Raw genomic sequence first — 26,792 nt, forward strand, 5'->3', positions numbered from 1 at the left:
GGCACAAATCATCTAACAACCATGGCTTAGAGATTCTGGACCCAATCGTGATTGTTAAGTGCTACCTGTACCACCTGTTTTAATAGAAAAACAAAGCAAAAAGTTGAGGTTGTAACTTCTTTTTGTATTTTATTGCATTGAAAAAAGTCAGAAGCCATTGCTTTTTTTCTTTCTATATCTTTGCACTGTTTCTCTTTTCTATTGTCCTTTTCTGATTTTTGTTTTTATTCATATTTTTTATTATACTAAACAATTAAATTTTACAAAACAAAAACAAAAAACACCACCACCTCCAATCCACTAATGATGGAATTATAATTTCCTACTCTGAAACCTCAAAGTTGAAATATTTTGCACAATAATAAACCCTGCCATGAAATACAATTGCTTAATTGAATTACAACTTCCTGCAGCCCCAGCTGGAAATTGAGTGGATGATCACATGCACTCCTAGCTATGAAGAATAATTTTTAAAATACATCTTTGATATTATATTATACACATATTATAACTATTGCCTGTGGGGAAAAATCTTTTTTTTAAAAAGTCTGGCTTCATTGAGGTACCTGGTGTAGATTACACAAGTGTGCCAAAAGTCCTTTCGGTGGGTATGTTTTCTTTGCTCCTATAAGGTTTTGGATGGTCATCTTCCCTATAGGTTCTCTCAGGATTATAACGACTTTGGTCCCGCTGCTTTTGAAACTGCCGGACCTCCCGAATGGTGAGAACGCAGACCACCAAGCTTCCAAAATACAGGCAAGCAGCCATCAGGCCAAAAAGGGCCACGGATGCATCCCCGCCTTGCACGCTACAATTCATTGAGGTGTAACCTCGCCTGGCATATAGTCTTTCTCTCTTCAGGCACACATCCGTGGCATTGACTTGAATGACGAAGTGGAGATAGAGGCCAACTGCCACTATATAACCAAGGCAGGCAAGGATGTCAAAGAGACACTCGGCAGCAAGCAGTCCAAGGGAAAGGCGATGGATAGGCTTTGCTCCACCAAGGAGAAACATAAGTGTTAGGCACATCATTGTCAGACTGAAGGCTACCCCTCCATACACACAAGGGGCTCTCATCTGGCTGTACTGCCTGTCCAGCTCGGTCACCTCTTGGAGTTCCGTACCCTGAAATGGATTATAGAATGAGTTGATGTTGAAAGAGCCTAGGCCTCCCAGGGAAGTGAAACCAGAGACCCCGGCCTGGGTTGCTCCTATGCAGATCAGCACCAAAATGTTGACAGTGACTTCGACAAACTGCAAGACACCTGGTGGGAGGAAAAGAGATGGGGAATGAGCACCACCATAAATCCATTGGATGTGGTTATCTTTCATTCTGTAAAAATGCATCTAGAAACTAATGCAATAATATTGTATAATTGGGCAGTTTATTATTGCTACAGCTCTATCTTTCTGCAGAACTTCGAGATGGGTGCTTACACTCACAAGTATCTCCTATAACCAAAAGTTAGTGGATTGAATCATTGCTCTTGGCACTTACTGCTAAAGATCAAAGATGGAAGGATTTTATATTTGGGTGCTGTCTCCTTATTTTTAGTAAAACTACTACATATACTGTTATACTATAAAAGTTGAGATGTCATGTCCTGGATACTGGGCTCATCTAAACAGACTTATTTCCGTGGCGTCCACTCACAGATACAATCTGCACTTTATTATCTGAATGCAACAATACAGAAGCATATAATAGGATCTTTTGGCCCCAACTGGACTGAGCCCACGTTTTAACTTTTTTTCAAATTAACTATTAATAAAACCCAAATACCATTCACTCATCACAAAATCTCCAGAACTGTAAAGCCTACAAACTTGAAATTCAGCACGTATGTTCCTCTTGGCTTCTAGGTGCTTGCTAAGAAAGGATTTTTCAAAATGATCATCAGTATTTCCTATACCAGTGATGGCGATCCTACGGCATGCATGCCACAGGTGGCACGCGGAGCCATTTGTCAGGGCATGCGAGGCACTGCCCTGTCAGCTGGCCAGTGCGCATGCGTGCACTGGCAGCTGAATTCACCCTTTTTTAAAGCCATTTTTCGCCCTCCCCAAGCTCCAGAGGCTTTATAGGAGCCTGGGGAGGGCGAAAAGAGCCTCCCCTGCTCCTCCGAAAGCCCTCTGGAGGCATCATGAGCTTCCCTGAAGCCTCTGGAGTGCAAAAAACCAGCCCTACGAGCAAACCAGAAGTTCGGGAAAGGACTCCGGTTTGCTCGGAGGTTCGTTTTGACTGGTCCAGAGGCTTCAGGGAAGCATCCTGAAGGTCCCTGAAACCTTTGGAACACTCAAAACGACCTTCCAAGGAAACCGGAAGTCACTTCCGGGGGGCGGGTGAGGCTGTTTTTGCCCTCCCAGGCTCCTATAAAGCCTTTGGAGCCTGGGAAGGGCAAAAAAAGCATGCAAAAAATGGGGTGTTGCGCCTGTAGTGTGCGCATGCGCACTGGGGAGGTTGCACACTGCATTATGGGTGTGGCACACCCACACACGACCTCCCTGCGCTCCCTCCACTTATGGCACGCAAGCCAAAAAAGTTTCGCCATCGTATATAGTATTATATTAACATGCATTGATGCTAAGGAGTTAGCATCTACTCCCCCTCCCCACCTGAAAGGAACTCTGTTCCAACTGCCAGTTGCCTTATATAAGCGTGGCCAGCGTGTGACTCACCTGGCCTGCAGGCTGGCCCAATCACATGGTTTCGTAGTGAAGCACAGTTATTCAGCTAGTTAACTATAATGGAACATATTCCAAAGGTGCTTTTTTCAAGAGGCAACTGTACTTTCTGTTTTTTCTTTGAAGACGTTTCGCTTCTCATCCAAGAAGCTTCTTCAGCTCTGACTTGGATAATGAAACATCTTTGTAATACGTTATACATGTTGCTACAATTCAAAAGAAGAATTCTTGACAACTTCATTGGTTATGTGATAGCTTCACTCTCTCAGAACAACATGGCCATCTGATAGTTTCACCCTCAAGTGATTCAACATCACATCTTTACTTTCCCAAAGTTCCAAAAATTTAAAGCTTTATATGTAACATACAAAAGGATGATGAAACACCAACATGTAAGACAGAAAAAGTGCTGCAAAGGGTGAAATAAATCACAATTGAACAATAAACTAATGAAAAAGCAACACAAACTTGATGAGACTGCCAGCTGACTAAAAGAAAAAAAGTCCTTTATAGTTTGGTGAATCTCTATAGGACAGTGGGAACAAAACCCAGGCAATTTACAAACCTCTGACCGTAGAGGAGGAAAGTTAACGTCAGAAGGTTTCCCCATTCTAATCAGAGTAAGAATAGCTTCCAGACTAAACTATCAGAGTAAACTATCCGGGTATCAGACATTATAGGGGTAATTAGTGTGCAGTTGGGAGGCGGAGAAGATACATTTTTGGAACGGCTGTGATTCAATTCAGGTAGTCATTGACTTATGATTGAGCCCCAATTTTTTGTTGCCAAGTGGAACATTTGTTAAGTGAATTTTCTCCATTCCACGACCTTTTGTGCCAGAAATATAGAGTGGGAAGGGACCTAGGAGGTCTTCTAGTCCAAACTTTTGTTCAAGGCAGAAGTCTTATACCATGTAGAGCAGGGGTGTCCAAACTTGGGAACTTTAAGACTTGCTGGCTGGGGAATTCTGGGAGTTGAAGTCCACAAGTCTTAAAGTTCCCAAGTTTGGACACCCCTGATGTAGAGGAAATTCATAATGCATGAATATGCATTACAGTTGTTAAGTGAATAGTTTGTTAAATGAATCACTGCAGTTGTCATTAGTAACATGGTTGTTAAGTGAATCTGACTTCCCCATTGGCTTTGCTTCTAAGAAAGTCACAAAAGGGGGTCACATGACCCCCGGGGCACTGCAACCAGTGGTGGGATTCAGCCAGTTCGCATCACTTCAGGAGAACTGGTTGTTAACTTTATGAGCAGTTTGGTGAACTGGCTGTTGGAAAAAATTAGGGCAGAGAATCGGTTGTTAAATTATTTGAATCCCATCACTGACTGCAACCGTTATAAGTTAGTTGCCAAGCATCCGAATTTTGATCACGTGACTATGGGGATACTACAATGGTCGCAAGTGTGAAAAATGGTCATAAGTCAACTTTTTTTTAAGTGCCATTTGTAACTTTGGTCACTAAATGAACTGTAGTCTTCTCCTATCCCCACACATTGCTTCCTGGGAGGACTTACACAAGTCTTAGAACTGACGTAAACTGTACTTTCCCTTCCTCTCCACCCACCTCCTCTTTGTTTGCAAAGAGAAGCAAACACTTAGAAGGAAGAGAGAGATTTTTCTCCACCCTCCCTGGGGCCCTGCAGAGTATGACTGGTTTGGAACTTTTTTATATAGAAATATGCAGGAAGTCTTTCATGTCTTAATCACTGGAAATGTGTATGACACATTGTATGTTGGGAGTTTAATTGCATGCATTATGATCAAAGAGCACACATTTCAATATCACATGCGATAGCACCGTGATGGGGAGCCAATGTCATGCGTCCCAGAAGTGGCTGCAGAGCCATCTCTCTGGCCTTGCCAGGCATTGCCCGTTGCTCTTCTGGGCTCCGGCGCACACATGTGCACCAGCCAGCTTGGCACACGCGGGAACACCGGAAACCAGAAGAGTAGCTCCCTGGCGTGCATGCCAGCTGGTCTTTGTGCGTGCAATGCTGCCAAAAACCAGGTGACCGGCACACATATGCATGCTGGAAACCGGAAACTCGGAAAGTTCCCGGTGAGTGCATACACGACAGGGAACTGCTCTTCCGGTTTTTGGTGTGCATGCGTGCGAGGGAGCTGTTTTTCCGGTTTCTGGTGCATCCCCCCTGGGCGTGCATGCTCCCATTTCAGCACTCAGTGCCAAAAAGGTTAGGCAACACTGCAATAACACCTTGTTTTCCATATTGTGACCACATCACATTCTGCTCCTACAATGACATACAACTTAACCAGTACTGTTACTTACCAGATGAATTAACACATTTCAATTCTATGATGGAATGTTTGCCATCTTTTTCAATTACATAGCTAGATGTAGCAGGGATAGCTACAATATTGTAAATACTAAAAAATCCACTAATGCAGGAGTGTAAAAATTTCATTCCTGGGGTCCCAAAGCATCTGCAAAAATCAATGCTAAATTTGAATTGTTGATGTGATAGAAAGGGGATTTATTAAATATACAGAGAATGGTTGTATTAATATAATTTAAATTTAATCTCATTTCTGGTTTTTTTTTAAATCTTGGCCCCTCTCACTTTTTAAAATGCCAGCCCTCACTCACAACTTAAAGAGTGAGGTCTGAAGCCCAAAACTGTTTGTAAGATTTTGGAATAAAACAATAGCAACAAGATTAAAGAAGACATGAGCAAAAGCTCTTAACTATGGTAATCTCAAAACTGAAAAAAAAATGATAAATTTTTAGTTTGTGCAATTTGATTTAAGATGAATTAAGCAAAATGAGCAATAAGCCTGAAGAGGGGGGTGGGGGAATGAGAAAAATAAACCTGAATAATTATACTACAAATTTATTACTAAGTCGTGCTAAAGACTAAATATAAATTGAAGGGTGTAACAGCCAGAGAATACATTCTGGAAAATTTATGCTAACTTAGTTTAATGTAAGTGTACCTGAGGCCTTTCCTATTAAAATTACATAGAGTCAAGCTTAAGAGTTAAGTACTGGCACAGTTTAAACTAAATGAAATGTCCTGCCAACTATTCTTCAACATTATCATACCTCAATCAAAATTTAAGAGAGCTTGATTTCCGAATGATTTCTTTACTTTCTCTGGTAAGAAAAGCTGCTAAACTAGTCTTGGATTTGATTAATTGCTGCTAAGCAAAGATAAGCATTAGTTTGCTTCTTTTTTTAAACAATCTTCTAGAGTGCTTACTTTTAAAAAGTTTTTCAACTTCAACAGCTGGACAGATTTTTTTGTTTAAAGTTAATTTAAAAAAAAAACGTATTCCATGCCAAGACACTATTTTTTTAAAAAAATTATAATTGTGTTATTACTCCCCTCCCTCAATCTTCAGTACAGGTAGTGCTCAACCTATGACCCATAAGTCCAAAATTTCTGTTGCTAAGTGGAATAATTAAGTGAGTTTTCCCCATTTTACGACCTTTCTTTCTTGCCACAGTTGTTAATTGAATCCCTGTAACTGTTAAATTAGTCAAACTGCACTTTTGGCAGCTATGAGACACATAATAGCAAGACAATATGATAATATTGTGTTATAGATGAAAGAGTTTTCTATCTACTATCCAGCTCAGGAGTCCACGTAATGTTTTCATCCTCTGCTGCTTGCCATCCTCTTGCTTACTTTTTCCCTGAGTAAGTGTTCTTTCAAAAGTCCTGATTCCTTAACTGGATAGCACAATAATAATCTACAAGCCTTGTCTGAATTTATTTATTAATATTTTCCCCACCCATCTCGTTATCCAAAGCAACCTTGGGCAGCTGAGTCATAGAGAACTTGCCAGTCTCTTTGTGTCCGGATGTAGAGACACACAATTACAACTACAACTAAATGGTAGAACTAAAATTCTATTATTATTATTTTTAGCTCACTGGAAGCCAAGAAATCACCAACTTTTCCTAAATGACTTATTTGCATGGGAATTAGATTAAACTAGGCGAATCTGGATCCACTCCCTCTTTTCATACAATCCCTCTGAGCAAGTTAAAGTGTTGAAAACTACAAGACCTGATGCCAACTTCCTGATGTAGCCTATCAAAGACTTCAGCTGTGCTAAAAATTCCAGGGCTAAGAAAGTTCAAATAAGGACTCGACCTGACAATAGCGGCAATATTTATTCCCACAGTGATTTTTATTAGTGCCAAAATGCATCCCTAGTTCCAAGAGGGTCATCAGTATGTTGTATGCGTTGAACTGCTTGTTGAAGATAGGCAAGTTAAGAATTTAAAAAGAAACTTCTCTAAGGCAGCGTTTCTGAAACTTTCTGCAACCGTGGACTGTTAAATTTTCAGAAAATGTGAGAGCCAGGGGTGAAATCCAGCAGGTTCTAACCGGTTCTGGAGAACCAGTAGTGGAAATTTTGAGTGGTTCGGAGAACCAGTAGCGGAAATTTTGAGTAGTTCTGAGAACCGGCAAATGCCATCTCTGGCTGGTCCCAGAATGGAGTGGGAATGGAGATTTTGCAGTATCCTTCCCCTGGCATGCCCACCAAGCCACGCCCACCAAGCCACACCACGCCCATCAAGCCACGCCCATAGAAGTGGAAGTAAAAAAAATTGAATTTCACCACTAGTGCTAGCCAATTAAACAAACAACTGCTCCATTTTAAGAAGTGGGGATTCATCCATTTTAGTACAATTGTTAGACAGGTGGTCCTCGATATACAGCCACAGTTGAGTCCAAAATTTATATTGCTAAGCGAGACAGTTGTTAAATGAGTTTGGCCCCATTTTACAGCCTTTCTTTCTTGCCACAGTTGTTAAGTAAATCACTGCAGTTGCTAAGTTTGTAGCATGGTTGTTAAGTGAATCTGGCTTCCCATTAACTGCTTGTCAGAAGGTCACTAAAGGTGATCACATGACCTTGGGGACATTGCAAATGTCATAGCTATAAGTCAATTGACAAGCATTCGAATTTTGATCATGTGACCAGGAAGATGCTGCATTTGTTGTATGAAAAACAATAATAAGTCAGCTTTTTTGGTGCTGTTGTAACTTTGAATGGTCATTACATGAATGAGTGTAAGTCAACTTACTACCGTATTTTTCGGAGTATAAGACACACCTTTCCCCCCCTAAAAGAGGGTGAAAATTCGCCTGCATCTTATACACTGAATGTAGCCCCACCATCCACCGGTCCCAACCCTTTGGCCTCTGCCGCCCAGCAATTTACCTCTTTGCAACAAACAGGTGCTTGCGAGGCTCCAATAGGCTATAGCAATCCCTGCAGCCTGAAACAGCTGATGATCTGGAGAAATTGAAAGTGAAACTTGCTGTTTGCACAAATTGCTGGGAGGGAGAGGCAGATTTTTTTTTCTTGTGCTAATCAGGCTGTTTGCTGCAAGAAGGTAAGTCAACAACTATAAATGCCTATAGAATGTTTAAATTATTAGACTTATTTTTTAAAGACTGCTTTATTATTATTCTAGACAACTTAACAAAATGAAGCAGCTTTTTAAAATAAATGCTTGATCTGAAGAGGCCCAGTGCTATTGTTTTAAAAAGTGCTATTCTTGTAAATAGCAGAGAATAACTATACTTCCAGAAAGTACATCAATCTTAACAGCATCTGTACAAGTATAGTCTGAAATATAACACTACAACAGTGTATATTGTCTGTCCTGTTTGCTGTTTGTTGCAAGGAGGCAAATTGCTGGGAGGCAGAGGCAGATATTCTTCCCTTGTTTTGCTCCCCAAAAGCTAGGTGCGTCTTATACTTCGGGGTGTCTTATACTCTGAAAAATACGGTACCTGTAGTTGCCAACCCTGCTATTTTTAAAGGCCTTTTTAGATGACACTTTGCATGAAAACATTAATTCAAAATAAAATATTTTTAACCACTTGAAATTAAAAGTGATTAAAACATTTAAAGCCTTTAATCACTTCCGTAGCATTTTGTGACACTCCTTAGCACAAATTTACTAGTCCAAAATAATCTTCAATAGAAATATTTCATTTCAGTAGAAAAGGACTAGAGGCGAGGATGATGATCTCCCACTAGCAAAATCTCATTTTTACATATACATTGTACATATTAATTTTTGGATTTTCTAGTCACACAATTATTTTTGGGTTTATAGACAAACAATAACTGCACTTAAGACATGTACACCTATTTACTCTTGTTAGTTTCCTGAATTTTAGTATTCGTTGCTATTTCTACTTGTATTCTTTTAAAAATAATCGTTTTTAGTCACGCATCTGGTGTAGAAACAGGGAGCCAAGGCAGGACCAGAAGTTGGAGCAGCCAGCCGACTACTGATGAATATATGGAGGCAGAAATAGCCAACAAGGGGAGTCCTGGACAGCTGTCTGTAAAAAAGGATGACTTGACAAGCAGGTCTGATTTGGCTAGGTGTCTGTTAGCGAACACCAGGAAATGGGGCTCAGGCGGGAGGCAGGCCGTAGCCTCTGACTGGTGGGGAATGTGGTAAGTTGAAACAATAATATTTTTGGGCAGTTGATGGGGTGGCTGCTAAAACAAAGCAAGGTTATGGCATACACTTGAAAGGAGACCTGGAAGCCCGTAATTATGGAGTCTGTCTGGCAAGAACAAAGAGGGTTTATTCATAGGGAATATGCACGTGTAAAGCTTGTAGCAATTCTAGGTAGCTAGAAGACTGATAACAGGAACAGAGAGACATCCTGCATAGCTCAGCTAAACGTTAGAAATAAGGATGGCCTGGAGCAAATAGAACGTGTACTAGATAATTCCTGAAGCTTTCATTAGTCAAGGCTTAGGAATAGGGATGGCTTGAGACCATTAGAACAAATTGTTACATCATTACTAAAATGTTTATTAGATGGTATTTCTTATATAGCCCGCCTTCTTCTTCAGTGAAATTGTATAAAACTTTCTTAAACCTTTGTTCTGGGTCCGTGGCATTTTAGCCAGGACCCCTTTTCTTGGAGCACTTCAATAAAAGGAAGCAAAACCTGCATCTCGTGTCTGATGTCCGTCATCGGCCTCGGCACCAGGCTGAGACCTGAATTGGGGACAACACAGCCATCTCTTTGTTACCAAATGCATGGAAACTGGGGTTGAATTCGCTAGCAGTTCTAAACAAGCCACCTGACTGGCAGTGGGCACGGGGAGGTGGGGCTGAATTTGATGAGAAGTTCTGGTCTGGACAATTGGCAAATGAAAGGAATTGTGTGTGTTTGTATGTGTGTGTGTATGTGTGTTTAAAACATTTCTATAGTTGCCCACCTTCTAACCAACTCTGGGTGGTTCCCAGTCAGATGTAAAAAAAGAACACAAAAACCGTAATACAACTATAAAACTAAGCACATTAAAAACAATAAAAACCTGTGCCAAGACAAGTGGGTTGGGCTAAGCATGCAAGAGAAGGCAGAGAGTAATGTGGGGTTTTTCAGAGAATAATGTGGAGTTTTTCGGAGGACGTTCCCTATTGATCAAAGCCAATAGGGAACTGATCTTGCTAACAATTTACTGGATAGACTTGACAGAATCAAGATGAGAAGGTTTTCCTATTTGGTTGTTTCAAGATGTGTTGGGTCTGGTGCTGCAGGGTAGTAGATTGTGGAAACCTTAGTTACAAGAAAGAAAGGAAAGAGAATAAAGATAACACCAAGCTTATGATACAGAACGATGAGAGGCATTTAATTTAGCACGTTTGTAAGACGAAAATGTACATGTCCTCAGAAATAAACTATAATTAACAATGGGATAGCTCAAGTAACAACTCACTTCAAAAGGGCAAAAAGTAATTATTCAGATAAAATCTAGTTATCTATACAGATGCAAACGTAAACAAAAGTATTATCATTTGAATGGATCTATCTCACCAGAGTGAGGTCTATGACAAAATGATCCTTACCCCTACTCAGTTTGTGGTCCAGCCATCTTGTAATTACGTTGTAACTCTGAACGGTCACTAAGTCGAGAGCTACCTGTACTCTGTAAATCGGCTTCCCTCATTCTCTAAAACACTGGATCACAACTTCTATGATTGATAGCCAGCATAACCAGTAATGCTGCAACTATACTGTAGTCAATACACCCGGAGGGCACAGGTTGGGGAAGGCTGCTACAAACAGTAGCACTTTCTGTCCTGGAATCTGAGAAGTTTGGCATCTGCTCAAGAGTTAAAGGCCGTTTGATTATTCCTTTCAAAAGGCGATTCAAGTCAGCTAGCTGCTACAAAACCTGTCGGTGGGAATCAGAGGCCAGCTAGCTCTCCACTATTTTCCTGGCAACAAATATCGATAGCGCTACTTCCCAGAGGTGGCTCATGTACAAAGCCTAGTCTCAGTGTAAGCTAAAGCAATCTTGTTAGATAAAGAAATTGGACGAAGAGGAGGTGGAGGTAAAAGGCTTAAGAGGGAGAAGAGCTTCAAATGCGAAATAATTAGAAGGGAGATGAAGGTTAGGCAGCTGACTTAACTAGCATTAAATTCAAATTCTGCAGGAAAAGAATGACAACGTATAAAGGCTTAATATTGGTTTGGACTGGCGTTTCTGTTTTTGATCAGTGTATGTGAAAAAAGGGCCCCAAAACAGCATATAAAGCCTCACAAACAGGAGAAGATCCTCTTACAATGTATTTAATTTGTTCAAGAAGAAAACAGACCAGAGATGGAGCAAGGCAGAGCAGGTGACTTTGCCCCAATCCTTCCCCTTCTTGGAATTGCTTAGATTACACTTCTGTCATTTCATCCAGCAGGGACAAAAATGCTTTAATATTTGACCACCAGCTAGAGCAAAGGGTAACAGTAAATTTTGTGTGTGTATAGTTTTGTATAAAGACTTTATTCTAATCAAAGGAAAACAGTATTTAAATTATCACTGTTTGTTCAATAGATATTCCATACTATCTTATATACACTCTGATCACAAACACTCCTGAGATATACATATTATGTACATTCTTTTCTTTTATCATGAAAAGGTTATGTACTCTTTCAGGGTGTGAGGAGATTTTCCTTATGAAAAGTAAAAATCTACGATAAGTGAATTGCAGCCAGAAAAATAGTTATAAATTGCAGGAAGAAGCCAATAAATAGGTTAGTCAGTTTCAGTCCTAAATTACCACAGCATCATTTAACAGAAACACTTCCAAAATAAATTAAATTTTCCCAAGTATAAAGCACACACATATGCACACACGGTTACGCAGGCGAGTTTATTACGAATTAGTGTATTCCAGTGGAGGGGGGAGAAAGCATTTATAGCTGTTTCCTAATGTTATTTGCTGATGAAATTCAATTTACTCACTTGCTCATTTGCAAATGACCTTGTTGAGAAAAGAAGGGAGGGCTGGAAATGAAGCACAGCCATTGTACTTTTATGAGAATTCAATTTAGGCAATTGCTAAACTACAGTTCATCAAGATATTCAGTCAAATATAGCATTAACAGGTCCTACAAATCTTAAGTCAAAAGTACAGATCTCCGCAAGAATCAAAATCCTTGGAACCTAACTAAAGCATGCCACAAGAAGATAAGTGAGTGTATGCATATTAGGCCCACCATTAGCCTTAGGGTAAAGGTAAAGGTTCATCTTGCACATATGTGCTAGTTGTTCCCGACTCTAGGCGGAGGTGCTCATCTCCATTTTAAAGCTGAAGAGCCAGCACTGTCTGAAGACCTCTCCTTGGTCATGTGACCAGCATGACTAAACACCGAAGGTGCAGGGAATGCTGTAACCTTCCCTTCAAAGGTGGTTCCTATTTTTCTACTTGCATTTTTACATGCTTTCAAACTGCTAGGTTGGCAGAAGCTGGCACAAGTAATGGGAACTCACTCCGTTACGCAGTGCTAGGGATACGAACCGCTGAACTGCCGACCTTCTGATCGACAAGCTCAGTGTCTTAGCCACTGAGCCACTGCATCCCTTTACCGTTAGCCTTACCTATTCATAAATGGCAACCTTAATCACTGCTTCAGTGAAAGATGAAGTCTGCCCAGCTTGCTTACTGAAAAACAGGGGAATGAATAATTTAAGAGCAGCTGCTGCAAAGGAGATATTGAGATGGAGCTGTCTGAAGAAGGGACCACTAAGAATACCATCTCAGTTTCTCTGAAGTTACTAAAGGAGTAACAGAAGCCTAATTCAATTGACAATGAATGCCAATCTTTTAATCATAATAAGGGCACGGAGAATCCATTTACACTGTCCAGTTATCAAGTTCTATGTACTATGTATGTAATTCAAGGGAATGTTATCCTTGGAAAATTTTAGATTTTGTTTCACAGCCACATTTATATAGTCCCCAATTTCCTCCCAAAAATTATTAAGTGTAGGACACTGTTAAAATATGTTTTAAGGAAGATTGATACTGGAACACTGCAAAGTTACATCTATGACCTCATTCAGTCAATGAATTGAAGACCTAGTTATGCTTGCTGCTCATAGGTGCATTGCCTAGAGACACATATTTACATGGATAAATGTAATTAAATACAGGACTGTACAAAATACAGTATCTTAAAAAAACAACACAATGGTTAGAAGTGTATTAAAAATGAATATATACACATACTGTTTATATAATATTTACGTTATAGGTATACCTTACGACTGTAGTTTGGGACCGGAATTTCTAATGTTAAATCAAGAACGTCGTAAGGTGAGGCCTCCACATGACTGGATTTAATTTTACAACTGTTTTTTACACTAATTGTTAAACGAATCACATGTCGTAACTCCAAAGTTTGCAGTCATTAATCAAATCACATGGTCTTAAATTATATTCTTTGTCCTGAATGGGATTTTTTTTTTTTTGCCAGAAATCAGAAAAAAGTGGAAAATTGTGGTCACGTGATTGTAGGATGTGGCAATCAGTTGTAAATATGAGCCGGTTGCCAAGCACCCAACATGCAGTCATGTGACCACAAGGAGGTGGTGCAACATTTCCTGCTCTGCTATCATTACTTCTAAGATCAATATCCTTAGGCCAGGGGTGTCAAACTCGATTTCATTGAGGGCCGCATCACAATTGTGTTTGACCTTAAGGGACAGTGGAGGCATGGCTAAGGTGGGCATGGCCAGCTTGATGTCACTCCTGTCAGGGGCACCTGTGATGGTCCGAGACCTCTGCCAGGAAAACGGAGCTCAGGAGGGCTATACATGGCCCTCCCGAGCTCCATTTGCTTTGGCAGAGGCACCACGGGCCAGTCCTTTGCTGTTTCCAGGGCGGCCCCGAGGGCCAGACCTAAGCACCCTGCGGGCAGGATCTGGCCTGCGGGACTTAAGTTTGACACCCCTGCCTTATGCTATTTGCATTTTAAAATATATTTTCTGCATAAAAATGCATTTACATTTAAGCTTCTAGAATCTATTTCAAATCTATCCCCGTCCCCATCTTTCCACTTTGCAATTGTTTTAACCAAAGGTGTGGGGAGGGAGGGAGAAAGAGATAAAAATGTATTGTTCCTGTTTCTAGTTTGGCCCTCAGCTCAATGGAAAAACTAAAATAAAACACTGGAGGCCATTTTTAATCTTGAATTGCAAAAAAATTGTTTCATTGTCCTTGAAAAAGAAAACTAATACGCAATCATGCCTGTGACTACTAAGAAGTTGGTCTCATTGAGTTCAATGGAGCTCATTTTAAGGAATCTGATATAGATATGGAGTATGCATAATACTTTGAAAGCTTTTCCTTTTCTTGTGGTGTTATTAAATTACTGAAAATGTTCCTAGTTCCCATCAATAGCACACACTGAGGTTTGTTCTCATTCTGTCACGCATTCACTAAGTAAACAAAATTAGACCATTAAATATGGTTATTTTTGTTTAAATACGGTTTAAAAGATCACTGAAAATACAATATATGTATACAGGAGAAACTCAAAAAATTAGATATCGTGCAAAAGTTCATTTATTTCAGTAATGCAACTTAAAAGGTGAAACTAATATATGAGATAGACTCATTACATGCAAAGCAAGATAGTTCAAGCCGTGATTTGTCATAATTGTGATGATTATGGCTTACAGCTCATGAAAACCTCAAATCCACAATCCAGAAAATTAGAATATTGTGAAAAGGTGCAATATTCTAGGCTCAGTGTCCCACTCTAACCAGCTGATTAAGCCATAACACCTGCAAAGGGATCCTGAGCCTTTAAATGGTCTCTCAGTCTGGTTCAGTAGGAATCACAATCATGTGAAAAACTGCTAACCTGACAGTTGTGCAGAAAACCATCATTGACACCCTCCATAAGGAGGAAAGCCTCAAAAGGTAATTGCAAAAGAAGTTGGATGTTCCCAAAGTGCCGTATCAAAGCACATTAATAGAAAGTTATGTGGAAGGGGAAAAGGTGGAAGAAAAAGGTGCACAAGCAGCAGGGATGATCGCAGCCTGGAGAGGATTGTCAGGAAAAGGCCATTCAAAAGCGTTGGGGACTTTCACAAGGAGTGGACTGAAGCTGGAGTCAGTGCATCAAGAGCCACCACATACAGACGGATCCTGGACATGGGCTTCAAATGGGCTTCAAGTGGCTTGACAAGAGTGGCCTCTTGTCAAGCCACTCCTGAACAACAAACCTCAGAAGCGTCTTACCTGGGCTAAAGAAAAACAGACCTGGTCTGTTGCTCAGTGATCCAAAGTCCTCTTTTCTGATGAGAGCAACTTTTGCATCTCATTTGGAAGCAAAGGACCCAGAGTATGGAGGAAGAATGGAGAGGCACACACTGCAAGATGTTTGAATTCCACTGTGAAATTTCCACAGTCTGTGTTGATTTGAGGAGCCATGTCATCTGCTGGTGTTGGTCCTCTGTGCTTCATTAAGTCCAGGGTCAACACAGCCGTCTACCAGAAGATTTTGGAGCACTTCATGCTTCCTTCCACAGATGAGCTTTATGGAGATGCTGACTTCATTTTCCAGAAGCATTTGACACCTGCCCACACTGCCAAAAGCACCAAAACCTGGTTCAATGACCGTGGGATTACTGTGCTTGATTGGCCAGCAAACTCACCTGACCTGAACCCCATAGAGAATCTGTTCTGACCCCCCTTCCTCCGTTGCCCACACAGCACACACACTCCGGAACAGTGCAAGGGAACAAGGTTTATTACACCAACAGACAAGAGGTTTTGTGGCAGCAAGCCACCAAGACAGAACTCACAAAGACAGAACACACAAAAGCAGCAATCCAGCTTGCCAGGATCCCAGACTAGAGTTGCTGTCAAAAGTCCTTTGTTGATTGCTACGCAGAGCCTCTCCAGAGTCAACCCTTTTATAACCTAAAAAGGGCGTCTCCCAAACAGCACCTGAGAGCTCTTTACTGCCTATAATTACGCCCACGCTCCTTGCGTTTGTGGGCGCGCCGGAAACGGGCATCTCGAAACGCCCTACTAAGTCCTGAGTCACTATCCTCTCCGCTGCTCCAAGGCAGGGCATCGGGAGTCCTCCTCCTCTCGCTCTCACCGCTGCTCCATGCCTCTGGCGTCACCTGGTGGCCGACCAGACTCTCGGATTCCTGCTCAGCCTCCGAATCCTGTCCAGGATCGCACATCTCCTCTGGAGCTGACTCGTATGGAGTATCACTCTCGGAGTCTGGTGACAGCGGCACCGGCTGGGCCACAACAAGAATCCATGGGGCATTGCCAAGAGAAAGATGAGAGACATGAGACCGAACAATGCAGAAGAGCTGAAGGCCACTATTGAAGCATCCTGGTCTTCCATAACACCTCAGCAGTGCCACAGGCTGATAACTTCCATGCCACGCCGCATTGAGGCAGTAATTGCTGCAAAAGGGGCCCAAACCAAGTACTGAATACATATGCATGCTTATACTTTCAGACGTCCAATATTGTTCTATGTACGATCCTTGTTCTATTGATTGCATGTAATATTCTAATTTTCTGAGATGGTGGATTTGGGGTTTTCATGAGCTGTAAACCATAATCATCACAATTATGACAAATCACGGCTTGAACTATCTTGCTTTGTATGTAATGAGTTTATCTCATATATCAGTTTCACCTTTTAAGTTGCATTACTGAAATAAATGAACTTTTGCACGATATCTAATTTTTTGAGTTTCACCTGTATAGAGAGAGATCATATTGTATTGGGGGAAAACAGATGTGCAAGACCATTGAGTGAAATTCTTTGTGAAGTTTCAGATTGTGTATTGAACCCCAAACATTTATATGAAAATAATTCAATATTACTTTAACTAATGGTACCACAAATAATGACAACAACAATAATGGATAGTTCCATCAAACCTTGGGTTGTATATTGACTTCTCTGATTTAAAGTATTGCAGGTTTCCTACCTCTTTGTAAAAAATATAACAACATTTAATCATGTTCTCTTCTAGAAAGTATTATGTAGCTACTCTACTATTCAATATTACTTAAATCTAGAGCTTCAATTACTCTTCTTGAAATTAAATAACAACCAGTTTAATTCAGTCTATGATCTGGTAGGAATTTAGAATACTTCTATTCACTCCAGTGTTGACTTCTGACAATGAAACAGGCTAATCTAAGACTTTTCACACCCCATAATGGTAGAGAAAATTATTATATTTCCTACCAAGGAAAGGCTCATTAAAAAAACCCAAAGTGAACTATAACTAAGGATGTTGTTGGAGAGAACCCTCAAGAATTCTAATTAGCCAAATAAGGGAGAGTTATGCAAGCCAATATTTTTATAGAGAACTTGAAATCATCTAAGTGAGGCTTCCCAATATGTAACTTCAAACACATAGTAATTGAATTATCAACCATGACTGTGCTAAACTTCCTGAGTTCCCTAGTCAATATGCTCGTAGCTGGTAATTACTAGGTTTTGAAGTGACTTATTAGAAGGCACATTTAGATGATCCCAAATTGTCTATTAAAAATATTGGCTTGTATAATTCTCAGGAACTCTGGAAATTTAAATGAATTCTCTGGAGGGGCCCCTAACGGTAGCCTAAACCAGGGGTCTCCAATCTTGGCAACTTTAAGAATTGTGGAGAATAAGAATTCTTATTTAAGAATAAGCTGGCTCAGGAATTCTGGGAGTTGAAGTCCACAATTCTTAAAGTTGCCAATGTTGGTAGACCCCTGGCCTAAACTATCTCCATGCTCAATGAAAAATGGAATGACAGCATCTTTGACAGATGGCAATTAGCTACCTCTAAGAGACAAGAACTACAGATAGTTCTCGACTTACGACCACAATCGAGCCCAAAATTTATGTAAGTGAGACATTTGTTAAGTGAGTCTTGCCCCATTTTACAACTTTCCTTGCCAGGTTGTTAAGCGAATCATTGCAGTTGATAAGATAGTAACCCAGTTGTTAAGTGAATCTGGCTTCTCCATTGACTTTGCTCATCAGAAGGTGATCACATGACCCCGGGTACTGCAACCGTTCATTAATATGCCCCCGTCGCAAAGCTCCCAAATTTTGATCATGAAACCATGGGGATACTGTGACAGTCGTATGTGTGAAAAACGGTCAGACGTCACTTTTTTCAGTGCTTTCGTAATTTTGAATAGTTACTAAGTGAACTTTTATAAGTCGAGGACTGCCTGTACTTTCTTCACAGCCAGTAACTGTTAATAAAGGAATGCTTGAATTCTTAAACTTGCTATCATTTAAGATGCTATGAACATTTGTAAAATAACGGAGAAAAGGACAAAGGCTGAGATTAAACTGCCATGAACTTCACTCTAGAGAGATAAAGCTTTCAAAAGAGCTGGGAATCCTTCTCACATTTTGCCTTGCTTTCTGTTATTTTCTTTGTAGTTAATTTTTGGTTTTAATATTAATTTGCATTTAGTTTTTATCCTAAAGTCTCCCGAGCTTGCAATATTATAACCTGCAATATTAAATTATATATTGTTTTTACTTAAAAAGACAAATCATGCTTTGCAGGTTGAAAAACCCCATCTTTAATTAAGAAATGTACATCTTGACTATTGTGTCAGCTCCTATCCTGTCTGTTTCGAAAAAGAAATCTTAATTATTAGCCAAGCTTTCTCAGTCTGAGATCAGTTTAACTGTGATTTCACTGAATTTCTGAGATTTTATGATTGGTGCCTTGTAGTCAGAAAAGCAGGATATAACTGATGTGACAGAGATAACAAAGAGAAACCAAATCATCATAATATGTCATGACTAGTCATGAACCTCACATGAAGTTTTTATAATTGTTAGACTGAGAGGGGGAAAAAGAAACCAAGAAAAGGAAAAAGGAAAAATCTTATGCCAGTTTAAGATCATGGAAGAACATGAAATATATAACCATACTGCATGCTCTAATAAGAGACTAATAAAAAAACCTCTGCCTATTAGTATTACATCTCATGTGAAAATTTGCAGTTATTTCAGACCATTTGTTTGCAAGATAAATTTTACTCTAAGATATAAATTTAAATTACATTGCCTTCTGTTCTTCAGTCTGCCTTTAAAAAGTTCAAACAGTTTTCTCTCTTCCCACTTCTCTCTTATTCTACTCACAAGAAAAAAAAGCTGGCCATAATAAAAGATAGTATTTTTATAAGCCCCTTGAATACAAGTTAATACAGGTAGTCCTCGACTTACAACAATTCATTTAGTGACCGTTCAAAGTTATGTCACTGAAAAGAGTGAGTTATGACTATTTTTAGCACTTACAACCATTGCAGTATCCCAATGGTCATGTGATCAGACAGTTGGCAACTGACTCACCTTTATGACCATTTGTAGTACCCCGGGATCATGTGATCTACCTTTTGCAACCTTCAGACAAAAGAAGTCAATGGGTAAACAAGACTCACTTAACAACCCTGTAACTAACTTAACAACTGTCATGATTCACTTAACAAGTCGTGCAATGGGGCAAAAGTCACTTAACAAATGTCTCGCTTAGCAACATAAAGTTTGGGCTCAACTGTGATCGTAAGTCGAGGACTATCTGTAATGAAATGGATACAGAAAAAGGCTTGCCTACCTCTTCGGGAGCACAGGTTTGAACATTTTTCTGAAAAAGTCTTTTTGGAAGGATAGTAGGGAGGTGGGGAATTGTCATAGCCATGCCTTGGTCCCAGACGGCTCGGCTCTGGTTCTGCAAAAGCCGAGGAAGATCTTGAATGTTCCATTGTTCCTTGTGACAACCTATGGACAGAAAGAAAGGCAGAAAAACAACAACAACACAGATGTCTTTGTGATAGATCAGCGTGTTAGGCTGATCAGCAATTTCCTCAACCTTCAGCAACAGCTTTTATTCTTGTATCAACACAATGGCAGCATTCCTCCCAGTCAACTACCTGACTATAGTGGGAGATTATTTCAAATTTGGAAATGAGTCCACCAAATCTGTGACAGAGGCCTACTATCATAAACGTTGTGGCCTGCCGGCTGCCACTCCCTCCAGCAGTTGAATCAGATGAGGAGGAGGCGTGAGGGTCAAGGCCAGCATCAAGGCAATCTGAGAGCTTCGAGGGGGAAGAGGGACTGGAGCTGTCAGAGATAGAGACAGAGGCGGAGCCTGGGCCGTCCATCATCCCTCAGATGGAGAGTCAACAGCCCCCAGGTCTGTAGGTGGCTGATGAGGAAGAGGAAGAACAGCTGGGTTCAGTGCCTGACGCACGGATGCGCAGAAGGCAGAGGAGAGGAGTGAAAATCTATGGGCCGATCCTTGGGACGGAGGAGCCCCTGCTGCTAGTGAAGCCCCACCCTTACTCTGGGGATGGGACGGAGATGAATAGGTACGGCAGACAACTATTCATCTCCCTGCTGGACAGACTTGTTAGCCTGCTGTGTGAGAGAAGGAGACTTTTTGCCGGGGCTGCTGACATTCCTAATAAAGGAACATTTATTTAACTACAGAGAGTTTGTTGTGTTTGGGAGTCGGATCAGAACAATAAACTTCTGTTTTCCTGCAGAGGGACAAAAAAACTGGAAGACTACTGATGTGGCACCTCCATGAGGAGGAAATTGGTGCTTACCAGAGGATGAACCTACTCGCGTTGTGGGGAATATTAAGTTCCCTACGAGATGTTAAGCAACCTTTTTGTTCTAGGTCAGAGTTGAATCTGGGCAGGTTTATGGGTGAAAGGTTACGGTGGATTAGAGATCTCTGCAAGAGGCTCCTTAAGTAGAGACAACATAGTGGTAGAATTGATAGAAATTTCTTTGGAGGGAGGACAAATTGGGGAGCACCCATTTGTGCTCTGAAAAGAGTTGCTCCTTGGGAGATTTAGTTTCTTGTGATCAATTGTGGGTCAAGGTTTGGGCCCTCAGGGATTTACAAGGTCTCCTTAATTGCTGTGCAGTCTTCATGGATATTTGAGTAGCAAGAGCCTAAACCTCTTAAACACTTGACGATTTAATTACTTCGCAAGCTAAGAGAAATATTCTCAATGGTATCGAAGATCAAAGACTCATGGTGGGTGCCTTCTTTTTGAAATTAAGAAGAGAGGGTGGGGAATCAGCTATTTTAAAGGATTTCAATTTAAAAGCAAAAAGCTTAACAAGATCGTGATCTAAGAAAGTTTCCAATGAACAAAGGGGATAGTGATTTTTTAAAAAGGAATAAATTTTTTTGCTGACAAAACTGCCTTGGAAAACAGTAAAATTAATTAGACTAGCAGACTGGACCTTGGTGGGAATGTTGATTGTTTGTTTTAAGGACAATAGTAATTGGTTGATTTTACAAAATAAGAAGATAAGGCTTATATGAGCTAAGCTGTGAGACTGCAACTGCAGAAAACTAATTGGGACTAAAATGTTAACGATAGAGAGAGGCGAAACAGGGGGAGGGGAGCCTATCTTTTACGAACTATAACTAGTACTATAATTGACATACTTTCACTTTCTCACCATGGCAACCACAAGGAAAGTTGCCAAATTGGGAAAAAGGATGCAGGGGTTCACTAGAACAACTTACAGATAAGGACATTTCATCAGATTTATTACAGAAAATGGTTGAAGAATTTGGCAGAAATGACCGCAATAATTAAAAAAAAAGGAAATAGAAGAATGACTTGCAGGGATTAAAAAAAAAAAGATCTGGTTGAAGAAATTTAAAAAACCCTGAAGAATCTATAAGGCAACTGCCTGCAGACCTAAACCAAGTTACTGATAAAGTAGAAAGTAAGACAAAAATTGTAAATATAGAGTTCAGGAAGGAGTTGGAAAATTTGGAGCGGAGAAAAAAAGTATTTAGGATAATTGTGGAATTATCCTAAAAAGGATTTAGGATAATTCCACCAAAAAAGATGGAGAAGATACCAGAGATATGTGATGTGATGTGATGTGGTGTGGTTGTGTGTGTAAGTAAAATACATTTGCTGCCAAGACACTTCCAAGCATTTCCCCCCCACTAGAGCTTCAAGTATCTATTGCAGTGATGGCGAACCTATGGCACGCGTGGCACAGGTGGCACGCGGAGCCATTTATCAGGGCACGTGAGGCGCTGCCCTGTCAGCTGTCCAGCGCGCATGTGCGTGCTGTCCAGCTGAGTTCACCCTTTTTTAAAGCCATTTTCACCCTCCCCAGGCTCCAGAGGCTTTATAGGAGCCTGGGGAGGGCAAAAAGAGCCCCCCCCGGAGGCCCCCCGGAGGCTTCATGAGCTTCCCTGACACCTTTGGAGCGCTCAAAACGACCCTCCGAGCAAACCGGAAGTCACTTCCTGTTTGCTCGGAGGGTCGTTTTGAGCGCTCCGAAGGCTTCAGGGACCGTCCGGAGGCTTCCCTGAAGCCTCCGGAGGGCATCCAGGGGGGCAGGGGAGGCTGTTTTCGCCCTCCCCAGGCTCCTATAAAGCCTCTGGAGCCTGGGGAGGGCGAAAAAAACATATAAAAATGGGGGGGGGGTCACGCCTGTAGTGCACGCATGCGCACTGGGGGTCACACATTGCATTATGGGTGCGGCACACCTGCACACGACCCCCCTGCGCTCCCCCACTTATGGCACGCGAGCCAAAAAAGGTTCGCCATCGCTGATCTATTGGTTCCAATGTATAATTTTCTCTCCTAGATCTCAACTTCCATGAAGAAGATGATTGGGGAATGAGCATGTTAGATACAACTCTCTTACCACATCTTGCAAAGACCAAAATATCCCACTGTCTAAGCTGGATAATTAAGTTGGGGGGGGGGGCATCTTGCATTAATGTTTGCAAGTGTTTCTCTATTGCTTACAGCCCTGTGGGAAGAACTTTGAAAGAGAATGCTCTCTTCCCTTCCCTCTGTACTGCAACTCTTCCTGAAATCGGAGATGCTGTGAATAACAATTAAGCTTAGAAAAATCACTGGCACTGGCACTAATGGAAACTCCCACTCAGGCTTAACTGAGATGTTGGGGTAGAGATTTCAAGACATCACTCCCCCCTCCCCCTCCCCCCACTTTACATGCAATGCTATTGAGTTTAGAAAAATATGCCTTGGCCCATTAAATGAGGGCTTTTTTGGCATGGGAAAACACTTTGCAAGTACCCAAAACAATGTGCTCTTTCCCTATCTTTCCTGAGAGAACATCAAAACACTGATCTACTACTTATCAGCAGTTTGATAGGAAACCTTAACAGGAGTAAATTACGTGTAAATGAGAGGAAAAGAGAGAGCATTAAAACTATTCTTGTGATGGCAAACCTATGGCACGGGTGCCAAAGGCGGCAGGCAGAGCCCTTTCTGCGGGCACATAAGTCGTCGCCCCAGCTCAGCTTCACTGCACATACGGAGAGGGGAGATGCATGCGCATGCGTGTGGGATGGGGCTATAGGGGGGCTACGGCGCCCCCCCCCCCGTGGCCCGTTTTTGCTCCCAAGATGCTGCAGAGAGAACTACTGCAGAGAGAACTACCAAGCGGAGGGGGGGGTCACACGCACATGTGGGGGGAGGTTGCGCACGCATGCATGGAGGAGCATGGGGATTGCGTGCACATGCGCAAAGGTACGGCGGGGTTTGTCACGTGCGCATTGCATTATAGGTAGGGGCATGTGCATTGTTGCATACAGCATGCACGCTTTCGGTACATGGCAACAAAAAGGTTAGGTATCACTGCTCTATTCTACGCAAAGGATGATTTCTTAAACTTACCTTCCGCCTGATGAATTTGGTGGCCTGCTTCTTTTATCAAAATAATTGGGATTCTCCCTGGGAATGTAGTGCGTGTCTTGATGAAATTTCCCAGAATGGGGCATCTTCTATTTTGCTGAAGTTAACCTACAAGTGGAGCTTGCTTCTGCTTCAATTTGATGAATGGGTAACATTCAGTCAACAATTTTGTTACTCGGGTTAGAAACACAAAATAAGGCACGAAGGTGATCTATGAAAAAGAAAGTGACAGTAGTAGGTTTTATTACTTGCTATATAGTATAGGTTAGAGCATCCTTTTTCAATTCAATACCATCTCAAAATTTTGGATAACAGCTCCCCAAAATATACACTTGTCAATTTGGTCAATAACAATAGAATATTAGCCCCAAAAATTTAGAGAGCAGTGGCTGGGAAACAAAATGTACAGTGAGGCAGGGAGTTGCTAAAGTAAATGATTACCAGTAGATCAAATTATAATGCTATAAATGTAAAAAAAACAAAGGAATACAACAAATGGCAATAATCAAAGGAACACAACATTAAAATGTTGCTGTTTTAAGAAATCAGCAAAATTTACGGAATATAGGTAGTCCTCAAGTTATGACCACAATTGAGCCTAAAATTTCCATTGCTAAGTGAGATAATTTTAAATGAGTTTTCCTCCATTTTATGACCTTTCTTTTAATAACATGGTTGTTATTAAATCTGGTTTCCTCATTGACTTTGCTTGTCAGAAGGTCACAAAAGATAATCACGTGACTTCAGGGCACTGCAACCATCATAAATATGAGCCAGTTGTCAATGGTCCAAACTTTGATCACATGACCAAGGGGTGCAGAAAGGGTTATAAGCATGAATAATGGTCATAAGTCACTCTTTTCAATGCAGCTGTAACCTCAAACAGTCCCTAATGAATAGCTGTAAGCTGAGAACTACCTGTAGAGTGATCCTTATAACCTTCTGGGGAAAAAAATCATTAAAATGTTTTTAAAACTTTATAAGAAAATGGATTATTTTACCAATGTCTGCTGTACCTCTTCTTGGGAAAATATAATTCTCACTAGGATAGATTTTAATTCAGTCAGCTGCACCTGTCAACTGGTTTGCACATGCACAGTGCATTTTTCATTCGTCCTTTATATCAGAACTGATGTGTCAACTGTGTCATTTTCAAGAAAAGGAAGAATCTCTTTTTCGGACATATGGCTAACATGCAAATGACCAGATAATGCTATAGTCACACGGAAGGTATGGTAGTAATACTGATTCCAATCTTCTGCATTGCAGTTCTTTCTGTCCTGTTTATTTATCATAAGCCACAGAATTAAAGCCCACTCAGAGTTCTTGCCTCCTTAGGAATTGCTGGGTTTTACTACTATCTTGATTTTGATTCTTTGGATTTCCATTAAAAGCAAACATAGGTTCAGAAACAAATGTACTGACTGAACCAAGGCAGCTTATGATGTCAACGCTTCTGCTGAATTATCTCAGTTTTACTTTAAATGTACTTTAAGTTTGTTTTTAATGGACTGTACCTCAGCTTTGGACTGTTTTATATTATGTTCATAATTTTATAAACAAACTGACAAGAACAGCCTAATCCCATAAGGTTTATCCCCATGTTTCACTGTATTGCCAGGAATGGTAAATCCAAGAGCATATTCAGGTTTGATCTTGTGATGGGATAAAGTTGCAGACGTTCCAGATGTGGTCAAACTCCCAACTCTCATCAGCTCCAGCCAATAGCCAGAGACTATACCATTTTAGCCCAACTGTATCTGTGGCACCACAAATTCCCATCTGTGATGCAGGGATCAGAAAGGACTACAATAGACTGGCTAAACTTATGATGAGAGAGACTGTATATTCTGGGAATGTGCTTGCCCTAACCTAAATTGAGCCATCTTAATTGTATCCAATCCTTTCCCCAGGTGGTCTACAATCACCTAACCTTTCCAAAGTGGTGGTCCTCATTCAGTATTGAAGATCTGAGTGCAAAAGCAGGAATTTTTTTAGGCTTTTATCCTGAAATCTATCTTCAGTCTGAGATGGAGAGCAGGGCCAACAGACAGCCAGGAGATTTAACTAAGCCTTCTGCAATCTAATGTTGGGCTAGAGGTCCCTTCAGTAGCACTGATGATGTTACCTAGTTTGGGTAATGAAACGTCTACAAGAAAACAAGAAAGCTCAGAGAGCATCAGTGAGGTCCCTTCCTTTGCAGCTAGCATGGTCACCACTGGCTTAACTGCCTAGGGCGAGTAGTTCAAACACTTTGGGAGGATACCAGGTCGTCCTCAACTTATGACCAACATAAAAATTTATGTTGTAAGTGAAACACCCGTTAAGTGAGTTTTGCCCCATTTTACGACTTTTCTGGACACATTTGTGAAGTGAAGCACTGCAGTTGTTAAATTAGTAACACAGTTGTTAAGTGACTCTGGTTTCCACTGCAGTTGTTAAATTAGTAACATAATTATTAAATGAATCTGGTTGACTTTTGCTTCTCATGGGGTTGCAAAAGATGGATCACATGACCCTGGGACACTGCAACCGTCATAAACACGAGTCAGTTGCAAAGCATCTGAATGTAAATCCCGTAACCCTGAGGATGCTGCAACAGGTCGAAAGAGTGAAAACTGATGGTAGGTAAGTCACTTTGTTCAGTGCTGTTGTAACTGTGAATGGTCGCTAATCGAGTTGTTGTAATAAACTGAGGACTACCTGTACTGATTTAAAAGGATCGCACTCGAGCAGAACAAAGCAGGATAAGTTTCTGGGGCGTTTTAAGAAAGGCTGTTTACAAATCCCGGGTCTTCAAAGCCAAAACGGGGAGGAGACTTAAGTGAAGACTTTACTTCACAAACATAGGGCGCTATTTGTGTGCCCGATATACCTTATTTTCCCAACTCACCCCAGAGCTGCTGAAGGGCCTCCCACGTTCAGCAACGCGCCGGAATTCACGGGAGCTTTTTCAGGGATCGGGCGCAGCTTTGCCTCTTCCTTCCGAGGGGAGCTCGGCGTTTCCTGGTTGGCGCGGCAGCGAGAGAGAAGGTAAACTTCGCCCAGCCCCGCCAACCTTCCGACGTC

General features: G+C 41.1%; 1 protein-coding gene across 1 annotated transcript; it reads right to left on the reverse strand.

The window, feature by feature from the left end:
* Window positions 1-52: 52 nt before the first annotated feature.
* Window positions 53-26,792, reverse strand: LOC309391426 (MARVEL domain-containing protein 3-like). Its single transcript, XM_081951878.1, has 4 exons — window positions 26,617-26,792; window positions 23,706-23,934; window positions 19,619-19,782; window positions 53-1,268 (listed from the first exon to the last, which is right to left on the reverse strand). The coding sequence occupies exons 2-4, from the start codon at window positions 23,807-23,809 to the stop codon at window positions 577-579; spliced, it is 960 nt and encodes a 319-aa protein (XP_081808004.1). The 5' UTR covers window positions 23,810-23,934; window positions 26,617-26,792; the 3' UTR covers window positions 53-576.

The sequence above is a fragment of the Natrix helvetica genome (genome assembly GCF_964273705.1).
Source record: "Natrix helvetica genome assembly, chromosome: 4".
In the NCBI taxonomy this organism is placed as follows: Eukaryota; Metazoa; Chordata; class Lepidosauria; order Squamata; family Natricidae; genus Natrix; species Natrix helvetica.